The 14,247-nt window shown below is 36.2% G+C and overlaps 1 protein-coding gene and 1 long non-coding RNA gene across 6 annotated transcripts in view; one reads left to right on the top strand and one right to left on the bottom strand.

Moving 5' to 3' along the window:
- Nucleotides 1-14,247, bottom strand: part of kcnc3b (potassium voltage-gated channel, Shaw-related subfamily, member 3b) — a 61,389-nt gene that overhangs the window by 22,954 nt on the left and 24,188 nt on the right. For all 5 annotated transcript variants that reach the window (XM_043226297.1, XM_043226298.1, XM_043226299.1 and 2 more), the window contains one exon: nt 1,515-2,496. In XM_043226297.1, the coding sequence (XP_043082232.1) occupies nt 1,515-2,496 (982 nt within the window). The remainder of the gene's footprint in view (nt 1-1,514; nt 2,497-14,247) is intronic.
- Nucleotides 2,431-7,964, top strand: LOC122329783. The gene is made up of 3 exons (XR_006247949.1): nt 2,431-2,531; nt 7,170-7,257; nt 7,352-7,964. It is a non-coding gene; the product is annotated as an uncharacterized LOC122329783 (long non-coding RNA).

Genomic DNA, 14,247 nt, shown 5'->3' with positions numbered 1-14,247 from the left:
TTTATTCAAAATTAAGCTGCAATTAAATATATAACATAAAAATACATCAAAATTAGAAAATGAACTAGGAATGCATTTACTAATGCATTATTAAAATCACAATTTTTATTTATTAACATTAGTTAATGAGCTGTGAACTAACATGAACAAACAAACTGTATTTTATACTGTATTATATAACTAACATTAACAGAGATTATTGTGTTCATTGTTCATTCTCATTAAGTGATGCATTAATTAATGTTAACGAAGTGTTACTGAAATGTTTGAGCTGAAAAAATGAAAATGACTTTAATAACACAAATAAAAATTAAGCAGTGAATAATAATAGGAATCGAAATACTAATAAAAGCTGTGATAATATCTAAATAATAAATGTGCTTGTAAAATGCAAGGTATGCTAGAGAACAGTAGCAGCTCTTCTTAAAAGAGAAACTACCTATCATGTCCTATCAAGAAATCACAGCGCAGCTCATATATCTGGAAATAATGTGATGGCAACAAAGATAAGCCGGCGATATAGATAGACCAGATAACGAAAATGAAATGCAAAGTTTATGCATCGTAGGTAGACCTTATAGAGCCTATAGAACTATTAGAGACTTCCAGGTTTAAAAAACAATGAATAAATTATAATAGACAAGACATCAGCAGAAAGAGCATCCGTCTGGAAAAAAAACACTCACACTCATAAATACACATCCTGTTATACATCGTAAGGACGGTATATTGTATTGTAGGATTTTTAGCATCATTTTAACACAAATGTTTTTCCCACGCAGCTCCAAAACTTTAATGGTTTGGGCTAAATTGGATTTTTAAATGAGATATCATTTTAATTCATTTAAGCTTATTTTTTTAAATACTGCGTTCACAGATTTCTATAGTATAAACAGTAATATAAAATATATATATAAAAATAATAATACAAAAATGACTGATATACATAAAATATGCGTTTTTTTATATACATAATATATACATACACGTAAAAGTTTGGAAATGAACACATTTGTTTGGATTAGAATAACTTTTAACTTTTTTGTAACTTAAAATAACTGGAAAGTTTTAGGACAAATGATGAAATTTTGATCCACTTCAATGTTGACCACTCTACACGTGTATATATATATATATATATATATATATATATATATATATATATATATAGTATCATGTTTAAATTATATTTTATTTTAGTGTATTACACTATTGTAGTTAATCTAACAAATTTGTTAATTTCCAAATTTATGTGTTTATGTATATAATTATATTATATAATATATAATTAATATTAACCATATTTTCATTTCAAGGCAAATTAAATATATTACAATATATTAGCCATATCAAACATAAGCTAATGTAAATCAGGCATAAAATGTTTTCTGACCATATTATTGAAGCTCCTTATATCCCGGTTTCTCCAGAATACACCATAATAAGTTTAAAACTTTTTGGTCAAAATTTGGTCATGCCTCTGAAAATCGGCGCGTATCCCTTCAGCCTCTCACCTCTGTTAATCTCTATGATCTCCTCCTGAGCCAGAGGACAGTCCCCCGTCAGCCCGCTGGAGCCCAGCACGCCGCCCAGCACGTTACCCAGGATCCTCTGGGGCGAGGCCGTGGCCATGGCGAGGGCGTCCGGCTTGCAGTAGTTGGGCGAGCCGGGTTGCGGGGCCCTCGGGATGTGTTTGTTCTTCTTTTTGGGCAGCTTCTGCTTGGCCATGGCCAGGGAGTAATACATGCCGAAGTTGTTGACAATGACGGGGACGGGCATGGCGATAGTCAGCACCCCGGCGAGGGCACACAGCGCCCCCACCAGCATGCCCGACCACGTCTCCGGATACATATCTCCGTAGCCTAAAGTGGTCATGGTCACCACGGCCCACCAGAAACCGATAGGGATGTTCTTGAAGTTGGTGTGCGCGCTCGCCGTGGGGTCGTCCGGGCTGGCTCCTATCCTCTCGGCGTAGTAGATCATGGTGGCGAAGATGAGCACGCCGAGGGCGAGGAAGATGATGAGCAGGAGGAACTCGTTGGTGCTCGCCCGGAGCGTGTGCCCGAGGACGCGCAGGCCCACGAAGTGTCGCGTCAGCTTGAAGATGCGCAGGATCCGGACGAAGCGCACCACTCGCAGGAAGCCCAGCACGTCTTTGGCCGCTTTGGAGGAGAGCCCGCTCAGGCTGACCTCCAGGTAGAAAGGCAGGATGGCCACGAAGTCGATGATGTTCAGCGCGCTCTTGAAGAACTCGGCCTTGTCGGGGCAGAAGACGATGCGCGTGAACACCTCGATGGTGAACCAGATCACGCACACTCCCTCCACGTACGTCAGCCAGCTGTCCGTCACCACCTCGTACACGATCTCCTCCCTCGTCACGTTCCCGTCCGTCACGTTCTCCGTTTTGTTGTAGATGGTGTTGAACGCCTCGTGCGTCTCCATGCAGAAGGTGGAAATGGAGATGAGGATGAACAGAAGGGATCCGAACGCCACATACTGAAACAAACAGAAAGAGAGGTAACTGTGAGGAGGTATGAACGCACTCAACATCCGTTTAAAGGTTACTCCAACCCAAAGACGTCTCCATCTGCCATCAGTAGTTCAACCATAATATTATGAAGCTACTAGAAGAGTAAGAAAACGAAAACAATGGATTTATTTAACGATTCGTAACTTTTTTAGAGAGCATCCAGTGGACGCACATTACAACAAACATCGTGTCTAACAGAACTATGGTGACGTTACGGTGCCGGATCTTTGAATAAACTCATTATTTTAGTTTGCTTTCTGTACAAAAAGTAGTTCGCTAGCTTCATAATGTTACGGTTGAACCACTGATGGCAGATTCAGACGACGTCTTTCATACTTCATCTTGACAGTGGCGATTGTTTGGCAGTCAATAGTTCAAGCCTCCTTGTTTTCATCAAAATTATCTTAAATTGTGTTTCTGGGTTTTCAACGACATGGGGGCGAAAGCGGTTAATGACAAAATGTTCATTTTAGGGTGAAGTGACTTTGGGTTTGCCTTAAGGAAAGACACTTCTTTTCTTTTTCATGCACTGGGGCAGTTTTAAAATTTTTGGCTTTTCATAATGTGTTTGGTTTTTTATTTTACCAATCGCCTCATTTTACCAATCGCCAACATTTTACCTAATTTTTCTAATAATTCGTTTTTATCAGTAGCATTTACTGTATATGTAATGCACTATAGTCTGAAGGTTTTTACTGAGGGGTTTTTTCATTTATCATTCACTTAATTTTTTTACTCCTTAAACTTTTTTTTCCGCCAGTTGAAAGTTGAAATTTCTGTCTTTATTTGGTATTTTCATAATGTGCTGTTTCATTAAAAATGGCCAATACTTTTTGCATTTATTGTATTTTTTCTAGTGCTGTCAAACGATTAATCGTGATTAATAGCATTAAAAATAAACGTTTTTGTTTACATAATATATGCATGTGTACTGTGTTTATATATATATATATATATATATATATATAATTGATTTTCTTTTTATTATATAGAAATATATTCATTATATAAGCATAACATTTTTCTTAAATATATACATGTATGTGTGCGTATTCATATAAAATTATATTAAAAAAATATATATACAGTGTACAGTGAGGTAAGCAAAATTTGTATTTTTGATGTGATTAAATTGCAATTAATCGTTTGACAGCACAATTTGCATCTATACTTTTCAATTACCATACAGGTCATTTCTTTCTATTAGTTTTCACTTTATATTTTTGGTTAAAACACTTGGATAACAAAGATGTGGATACAAAATGCGAAGGAAGATTATATCTATTAATTATTGTACCTTATATGAAGCTAACTGAACGCATTACATGTATTACATATCAGAGCTGTATATGAATGCTATATGTATTCCTTCCACTCTCATGTCTGATTGATAACAGATTGATAATTTGCGTTGAAACGTATGTATTATGAAAGAGCTATACAAATAAACTTTCAGCCATGCATTGTTCCGGTAAGGAGATGCTTTTATCCAAAGGAGCTTACGGTACACTTATTACAGACACGATCCCTGCGGAGTAACCTGAAGTTAAGTGCCCTGCTCAAGGACACTAGTCTAATAGCTAATGACCCAAACCAGCCTCCGGAAGTTTCCAGCCATAAGCTTTAACCACTACGACAAACCCACAAGCTTGCTTCATTAATCCATTGTGCTGGAACCCATGTTATGCATTATATATTATACAGTATTATTATTATTATAACATTTAGAGGTATGCATTAGATAGACACCAGTGGTATTTTAGAATTTGTGTTTATTAACATTGGGCTTAATGATTTTATCCCTCTTCTTTAAAAATGGCAAAACTATAATTAAGAAGTGAGTTATATGCTGCCTCTTTGCTTTACTGTATATTGACTAAAGCACAAGTTTTCCGTTCAATGATGTTTATTAAGGTCTCTGTCCTCTAGACATTGATTGCCATGTATACGAGATCAGTTTTCATAGCCATGATGACTATACATGGCGTTATATATCGGTGAAATCACACTTGGCCGAAAGACCTATTTGCCCAACACTAAGCTCAGGTAAAACAATATGTAATTGTAAACGGATACATAGAGTATAATAGCTTTACACACAAATCAGTGCTAATGTAAGCAAATGAACTGCATGTTCTGTGATGAATGTAGTTTAATTAAAAATGCTACAGAGACTCGGCGGAAAGAGGCATAAATACTGAGTAAAACATTCAACCCCAAACAGTTTTAAACATAAAATATTAGTCTTGTTTAATCGCAATATCACACTTGAGTGAATAACCTGGGCTTGAATTTCCAATAATTCTGAACAGGATAATATTGACATTTTAAAAGGTGGTTAAAAAATGTATTTAAAATGCGTTTTAAAAGTTAAAAGTGAATTTTTGCAACAAACTAAAACTGCTACAACTAAAACCGAAATTAAAAAAAAGCCGCGTACACACAACAATATTACTAAAACTGAAATCAAAAGGAAAATATAAAAATATAAAGCTAGTTAAAAAATACTACTGATAATAATACTGCCCTAACAGTATATAAATAAAGACTACTGCTCTAAAAAATAATTACACATTTTACACTTAATTTTAATTATATAAAGTGTTTTTTGAATAATTAAAAAACAAATAAAAAGACAAAAGCGCGCACAATTGCTAATACTAAACAGGGAATTTAAATATATAAATTTAAATTAAATAAAACAGCTAATTCAGTACTATATAATACTAAATATTACAACAGCACACAATACTAAAATAACGCAAAAATTATTGCAAAATGTATGTATTTTAGATTTAATGTAAAAAAACATTAATATTAATATTTACAATAATAAAATATTATTTATAATACAAATAATAGTTCATAGAAAATATTATTATTTATAATTTAGATTCATATTGATATATGTGTGCTTGCTTAGTACAAACAGTTGAAGATAACAATGACAGCAATAATAATAATTATATTAATCATCATGAATTTCCTCATTCCAGCATGAGAAACCCTCTTGTGGTCCCTGGATACTCATTCCTCTGTATTCGGTCCACTCAAAAGTGTGCCAGAACCTAAACTAGGTCCTGGCGTACACACATACACACTGAACTCTCTCTATCTGACTGTAAAAGGTCCAGGACCGGCGCGTGACGTCTGTTAGGAAACTACCTCGTTGCGACTAGTCGAAAGCGGCCAAAAAATGCTATATCCATGCATTGTGCAAGCAACTTCTCTCTCAAATTCGCAAGCCTTTGCCTGCTGAGTATAACAGAGAAAGATCAAACATGTATTTGTATAGATAGATCTCTCTCTCTCACACACACACACACACACACACACACACACTCAGAGCCACTCATGTGCATGAGCCGTTCCAGGCAGTGAGGACACACAGGGTTGAAAGCTTCTCCTCCACTCCACCCCTCTATCTGCTCGCTCCATTTATCCCTCCATCCAAGACTGCTTTGTTTCACAGGCTGCCTAGGATTTGTACTGAGCCTGCTCCCTCCCTCTCTAACACGCGCACATTTGTTTCTCTATCATGACAGACACTTTCCGTCCTGCTCGACATATTTTTTTCATTCCATAACGACAACCGAAAGCTTTTGCATTTGAAATTTTCTGCCCCACTTTATATTAGGCGACCTTAACGACGGTGTACTCGCATTTACGAAGCGCTTGTTGCGTGCATACATGTTTTCACTTGCTACACTGCGCTTATACACTTAAAAAATACCTATATGTAGTTACATCCGTAATGCATTTCTGCGATTTTTGCATTTATAACTACACTGCTGATCCATCCCTTACACCTTAACCAACCCATCAACCTACCCATACCAGCAAACCCGTCCCTAACCTTACCCGTATCACACCTCAGTAGCAACAAAAGTCTTTTGCAATAAACTATGAACACACTAAATCCATTGTAGTTATTTTTTGATGCAAGTAAATAGTAGTTAAGACCACCTAATATAATATAAAGTCTGACCTAATATTCATTAAGATACTATTTGATACTCTGCAAAAAAAAAACTGTTTAAGCTGTAAATACCAGTTTCTTAATAAAAACTCAAAACGTTTGTAGCACATGGAATCATGAAATCAGAAATAGGATTACAAGAAAATGCTATTTACGTATTTACTTTAAAAGGTCACATTTAACTCATAGGGCTAATAGTAGTTTATTTGTGAAATTTAGCAATTTCTGAGCTAAAAAACAGTTTGAAAGTATTTTCTGGACCATTTTCTCGGAAGTGCAGCAAATATAATCACCGTAAACCATTTATTACGAGAAATCATTATTTTAAAAATTGTTTACTTGTAAAAATGCAAATTTTTTTCTTTCGTAATTATTTGTGATAGTTAGCACCGGTGAGACTTCAACTTGTTTTTGACGTAAATTCGATTACAGTGCACGAAAGCATTTGTTTTTTTATATTCGGGTAGTTGATGTATCAGTAGCGTAACAACAACAATCTAAAAAACAAAAAGTAACCTCTAACATCGAAGATAAGCCTCTATGTCCAAGAATGAAGAAACATTTTTCCCATGTTATGTTTTTTTTATTATGCTGTCTGATTTTCTTTTGCCTACCCGTGTATAGCTGAGCAGGCTTTTTTTTTTTTTTTCCCGTTTCCAGCACGTGAAATCGTCCTTCCAAGGCTAATGCAATCAGAAATATGAAGGGGTCGAATAAGAACATGGCGAACGACAGGCGCTGATCTCAGGTGAACATGAACTCTTTTTTAAATGTAAAACATACCTGCTTCATCCCATAATCCAGCCTCCTCTCTCTCTCTCTCTCTCTCAATCTGTCTCCAGTCTCAACCTGACCTAGTTACAGACTGCTGCAGTAACCAGCTTCCTCAGCCCAGGTCCCCCTCGCTCCTCATGCGTGTCTTTCCCTCTCCATCTCTCACCCTCCATGTTGGCTGTTCAAGCGAGGGAACCGGTCCACAAACCAGTTGCACGCATGGAATACCTGCATCCTGTTAACTGCCTTTAAACTGTTTTACGCTAATTTATTGTACAAAAGCTGTGCAAATTCACGAATCCAGTCTCAAACTGTTTTACCGAAGTGATTGCATCACGAACGAGGCTCAGCACATGCAACAATACGCGGCATGTGAGATAAGCGTGCTACAGTATTACCATACAACTTATGTCCATATAAGCCATGTCCAAAAATGTGGTACCATTACTATATCACCATAGCATAAAATTACAACAAACATAGATTTATCATGGTATGTTAAAATGGTAATGGTAAAACTGTGGACATGGTAAAACAAAAACATAGTATTACCGTACTATGATGTCCCAAAACATAGTATTATGAGCCTACCCAAAAATATAGTACTACCACATTTTGACGTCTATTACTGTTACTATTACTATTACTACTACTATTACTGTACTACAGTGTCAGCAAACATATGATCAAAAATGTGGTATTACCATGCCACTGTATTGAAAAAAAAAACATAGTAGGCCTGTTACAATACTATAATGTCCAAAAACATAGTGCATTACCTAAAACTATAGTATTACCATGGCACTATATATTTAGAAATCACAGTATTAACTTACTAAAATGTGTACAGTACAGTACAGTATCTGAAAATGTGCTTTTATCGTGTGAAGAACGCTATTAACATACTATGACATCCTAAAATGTAGTATTACTATAATATCCAGTCCAAAAATATGGTTTTCCATGGCAATATATTGAAAAAAGCACAAGTATTATGTCCTACAACATAGTATTACAACACTGCAATGTCAGAAAACATAGGATTACCGTAGTAAAAAAGTCAAAAAACATATTGAAAAAGTATAGCATTGCCATATTTTGACATCCTAAAACATCGTATTACTGTAAAATGATGTCTAAAAATATGGTATTGCTATAGCAATGTTGTATTAAAAAGATGGTATTACTATTCAAAAAACACAGTATATACCACAGTGTCTAAAAACGGTAGGACTACCGTAGTACAACTTCCCCCAAAAATGGACTTTCACCACGGCATCATATTAAGAAACACTACACAACGTCCTAAAATGTAATTTTCTCATTATGCCGTGCCCAAAAAATGATAGTATTTCCATGGCACCGTATTAAAAAAAACAACGACACTGTCAAAAACTATTACCATAGTACCGTGTCAAAAAATGTGGTATTTCCATGACGCCGTATTGAAGAAACGTGGCATTAGCGTGCCGCACTGTCAAAAACATGGCATTAGCACATTACGCTGGGTATTTGCTGCAGGCGTCTGCGCTGGAACGCTTTTCTTTGCTGCAGGAAGGGGAAGCGAGCACAGCGGTCGTCATGGAGACAGCGATGAAGCTGTGCTGCAGTAAACACACGTCATTAGAGTCACGTTAACGCTCGCTTTCACACACAGCACCGTACAGCATGGCTGAAAGTCACTCATCTTTCTTTCATCGGCCGGCTCTGTTCGGCTCCGCCAGAAAGCGCTAAAATTGATGTCAAAGGGACAGTTCTGGTTCCGTCGACCCACACTAACGCCAACAAGTTATCAAAGCCACACGGAAAACGAATGCGGGTCAAGCTACAAAACAAAAGACAAAAGAGGTTCATAAAAGTAGTTCAAACTAAAACTTTAGGACATACAGAATCTTGAAGTCCTCATTTGGAGATATTTCTCAAGGAAGTGCATTTATTTAAAATACAGTAAAATATTATTACAATTTAATATATATGATTTTTATTTGAATTTATGTTAAAATGTAATTTATTCTTGTGATCAAAGCTGAATTTTCAGCATCATTACTCCAAATCATTCTAATGATTCAGGAAAATGTAATATTGTTATAAAAATGGAAAACAGTTGTGCTGATCAATATTTTTTGTGGAAACTAAAATACATCGTTTACATGTTTCAATACATCAAACACATGTTTCAGGATGCTTTAATGTGTAAAAAGTTCAAAAGAGCAGTAACACTTTACAGTAAGGCGTCATTTGTTAACATTAACGTATGAACTAACATGAACGAACAGCGCTCAACACATTTATAACAGTGTTTATTCACCTTTATTGATGTTGTTTAATAAAAATGTTAGTTCGTTTAAGTTTGCAGTGCATTAACAAGCGTATTTTTTAATGAGTTAATTAGTAATTGCTGGAAATCACGCTGCCAAATTAAAGGAACGCCGAAGATAAAAAAAAAAAACCTGCATGCACTTCTAAACCCATATAACTTTCTTTCTTCTGTAGAAAAAACAGGAAGCAAATAACATTAGGCCCCATTCAGTTTCACATACTCAGAAAGTCATACAATTCTGGATCTAAAAATATTATAAAATTTTATCTGAACTATCCCATCAAGTTTCCCATCCCGTCAAAATCTTAACACTAAATTGAAAAATGCACTTGTAGACTGAATGGCACTTGTTAAATAATAATAATAATAAAATGCTGATAAACTAGCGCTGAATATTGTTTTATATACAGTAGTATATAGTGTGTACTGTGTAGTATGCAGCTAAATACCAAAAAAATGCATTTTAATTGAATGCTAAAGCTTTAACATAAAAAACCACTGCTTTGACAATTGTTAATATTAATGTTAAATAATATTTTTTGTTAAAATTTAAAATAATTTAGGATTTTTAAAGAATAAATGTATTATTTATTTTAGTATTAGACTTTCTAAAAGCATTATGTATTAGAATTTTGAATCCAATTGCTATCAATAATAAAATGTACTATTTATTGAACAGCAATGCGTTTTATATTGCTGATGTATAGTTTTATTTAAAAAAGAAAGAAAAAAAAGCTAACAATAGATGATAAGAAAAGTTAAATTATCAAAACTATGGACTTCAAATTATGATTGGTTTAATGCAATTTAAATTAATGCTAAAGTTACAAAACAGTCATTATTAATATTCATAAATGCACTGTATATGCTTAATAAAAACTTTATGATGATATAGAATTTTAAAGCAAACTATTATGAAATACTAAATACTCAAAAATGTTTGAACAGCTGTGTATTTTATCATATTGCTTAGTAAAAGCCACTCAAGGATTTGTTTTACAGTGATTTACCATGCTTTACCATGTTATGCCAAACTAAAATCACAAACTAATGGCTTGATTTGCTTAATTAACCACTCCAGCTGAATAGTAATTTGCACATGCATGAAAAGCAAATGCATAAATAAGATTTATATGTTTCTATAGATGCATAAAAACAATGAATAGATGCTTTTGAGGTGCACACACACACACACACACACACACACACACACGCACGCATCAGCAAAGCAGGAAATATATCAAGCTGCCCGTCACATGGGAACAACCCAAAACATTAGGAGAGACACCTGAGAGAGATGGAGAGAGAGAGTGATCGGTCATTTGGTGTAACACAGGACACTGCGGGATACTGAAGGTCATAGGGGGACAGTGTGTGTGTGTGTGTGCATGCTGGTAACACATCTATAATGAAACACAGCAGCATGCAACACATGCATTAGAAGTTCCTTCGCATACATAAGCGTGGCTGCATGCAAACGAATGCACTTTTTGGAGAAGTGCATCAGCTGTCCTCACAGCCTCACTTCCGTTAACACGTCGTGTGTAAAGCACGCTTGCAGTGCCAGCGAGAGAGCTCGCGCACCGTTGCGTGCCGGGCCGTCTAAGCGTTCCGCCTGTTTTGTATTCTCTCTCGAACACTGCAGTGTTGCCATGCACGTTTGTCCTTGCGACACAGCTCCCGTCTCATTCGCTCACCTCTTTTGCTCGCGGTCTCTCTATGGCTCGCTCTTTCTCCCCTCTCTGCTCTCATCCTGCTCTATCTTTGTCCTTAATCTAACTGAGAGCTTTTGTGACTAAATATTGCTTCGTGAGAGAAACGGCAAAGTCACGGCGTACGCAGAAGCGCACGGGAGCTGACTTGCCTTTAAAATGTACATAACACAGAACTAAATAACAGTCTTCTATGGGATTATACTGTAAGATGTCACTTATACCTGTCATCAAAGCTGCATTTTCAGCATCATTCGCTTCATTGTCACATGATCCTTCAGAAATCGCTCTAATATGGCGATTTGCTGCTCCGGTTATATTTCGTATCATCTTCGTTAAAACGGGTGCGATGCTTGATATAATTAAAGTTTTAGAATTTAAGGGAGATGGCAAAGTCGCAGTGATAACTTGGGAATCTCGCCATAACCTGTACATGTGTGTGTGTTCTTGCTCTGAACAGAAAGTCAAAGTGATGAATTCAGCATTGGACTCGCATCTATCCTGAAGGAGCAGATGGTTTTACACACACACACACACACACACACACACACACACACACACACTGTCCTTCGCTAAAGAGAGTTGCTAGTGATCTGCAGGACCATTGGGAACATACACTCATATGAAGCTATGCACACACACACACACACACACACACTATATATATATATATATATATATATATATATATATATATTTTATACAGCTTGTCCACCTGTCCAAGGTCATGCCTAAATTAGATTTGAAGGTTCAGAACAAATGTGTGTGTGTGTGTGTGTGTGTGTGTGTGTTGTTGCCCTTGTCTCCCAGACCCAGACATTTTGGGACAGTTCTCCTGAGTCAGCAAAAAAATATACAAATAAATAAATAAAGAAACCAAAAAAAGACAAGAGGGCAAAGGGAAGACAAATGATGTCAAAACTAGAGATTTGGGTTACCGAGCTAGTGATGATCAAACGGACAGTATATATTTTATCGACCACGCAGACTCTCACAAAGGTTTTTTTTGGCCTGCAAATGGCAATATAAAGTACCAACAAAACAAAAATGCATTAAAAAGTAGCATTTTTTTATATACATATACATGCATTTATTTGTTAAAAATACAATAAAATATAAATCTATAAAATCCATTAATTATGTTGAAAAATTAAAATATTATTTATTCCTGTAACCAAAGCAGCATCATTACTCCAAAAGCATTATTAAATAAATAGAACGATCAAAAGAACAGCATTTATTTAAAAAGTAATTTTTTCATAATTAATTTAAATAATTTTTTTTTTGTTTTTTTTTTTTTGTCGTTTGGATGGAACTACTGCTGTGAATGATTAGATATTAAATCACGGCCGTCATTTTATAGATCGACTATGTGTTTATCGCCGAGGACGAACCTCCTGCATCCAATCCATATGAAAAACAGGAAATCCTGTTAGACATTCCCAATATTCCCCAATGCATTAACGAAGGAACATTATCGTCTGTGTGCGAGCGTTCGAGTCAGACACCAGGCTGTGATGCCGCTGCTCTGATGTGGCTCAGCAGGATATGATCTCATCGCCACAGGAAGTTCCAATTATCACTGAGATGAAATTACCCAGCAGGTCCGAGCTCAGGCTCCCTGTGGAACAGACATGAAACTGAAGAGATCGACTCATCCACACGCACACACACACACACACACACACACACACCTGTGTCAGGGAAAACCGAAACGCTTTCTGTCGGATCTTTCGAAGCCCTGGCGCCAATCACAGTCTCCAATCAGTCTGGAGTAATTATGCTTTCTTAATTTAGGAAAGAAGACCCACCAAGTCTGCATTTATTTCCTCAAAAATACAGTAAAAACAGTATTATTGCGAAATATTATTGCTATTAAAATATTTCGTTTATATGTGAATATATTGTAAATTGCAATTTATTATGGTGACGCAAAGCTGAATTTTCAGCATCATTACTCCAGTTTCTTCCGCAGCATATTCGACTGAAGAGTGAAAATTCAGCTTTGCATCACAGGAATAAATTACATTTTTACAATACATTCACATAGAAAACGGTTATTTTAAATTGTAATAATATTTCACATTTTTACTGTATTTCTACTAACACTTTATTTTACGGTTACACCTATTAGTTGCTTATTAGCGTGCATGCCACTAGAATATTAGCCATTTATAAGTGCTAATTAAGCACATATTAATGCCTTATTCTACATCCCTAATCCTGCACGATACCTAAATTCAGCTATTAATAAGTACTTATTTAGGGAAAAGTCATAGTTAACAAGTGATACCCATTCTAAAGTGTCACCCTCCAAACTAGTAGCGTACATGAAGACTAATAAAGCGAGAGGTTATGAACCCACAGGACCAGGACTCGTCACGGAGGTGCCCTTCGAGGACATCAGGAGGAATGTGGCGGGACAGCTGTGTAAATCGGCTGAGGGACACGACAGTATACTTGTCTTTGTCAATTAAGCAACCAGGAGCCCGAATGCAGGGCCCCCGGGAGACGCCAACTCCAAGGCCGTCACATAAGAGCTGTTCATCTGCTCAGACTTTCAAGCCATGTCAAGACTGTGAATAAAATATTGATGGATCAGGGCGCCAGTGTCTCTGAGCTCATGATGCTGCGAGCTGCTTCAGGTGAAGCTCCTCTGGACCTCGCCGGAGAACCACCGTCAGGGGCCGCTTGCATAAACCGTTCAGACTAGTTAGTCATCTGAAGCTTCTTCGTAGAGACTGCCGTTGTACCGCAGGACAATGCTTTTCTAGTCTAGATTTTTTTGTCTTGTTTCCAGCCGGTATATCCCAAAATTCTCAAATCAAGAAGGGTTTTCTACAGAAGTAAAAATGATTGCCTTGTTTTCAGAAAAACAGGTTAAGGTTTTTAATCGAAACAAGCGAAATAATCTTGTTTTCTGTTTGAAATA

This window comes from Puntigrus tetrazona, chromosome 24 (assembly GCF_018831695.1).
Source record: "Puntigrus tetrazona isolate hp1 chromosome 24, ASM1883169v1, whole genome shotgun sequence".
NCBI lineage: Eukaryota > Metazoa > Chordata > Actinopteri > Cypriniformes > Cyprinidae > Puntigrus > Puntigrus tetrazona.
This window is presented reverse-complemented; position numbering and strand designations above follow the sequence as displayed.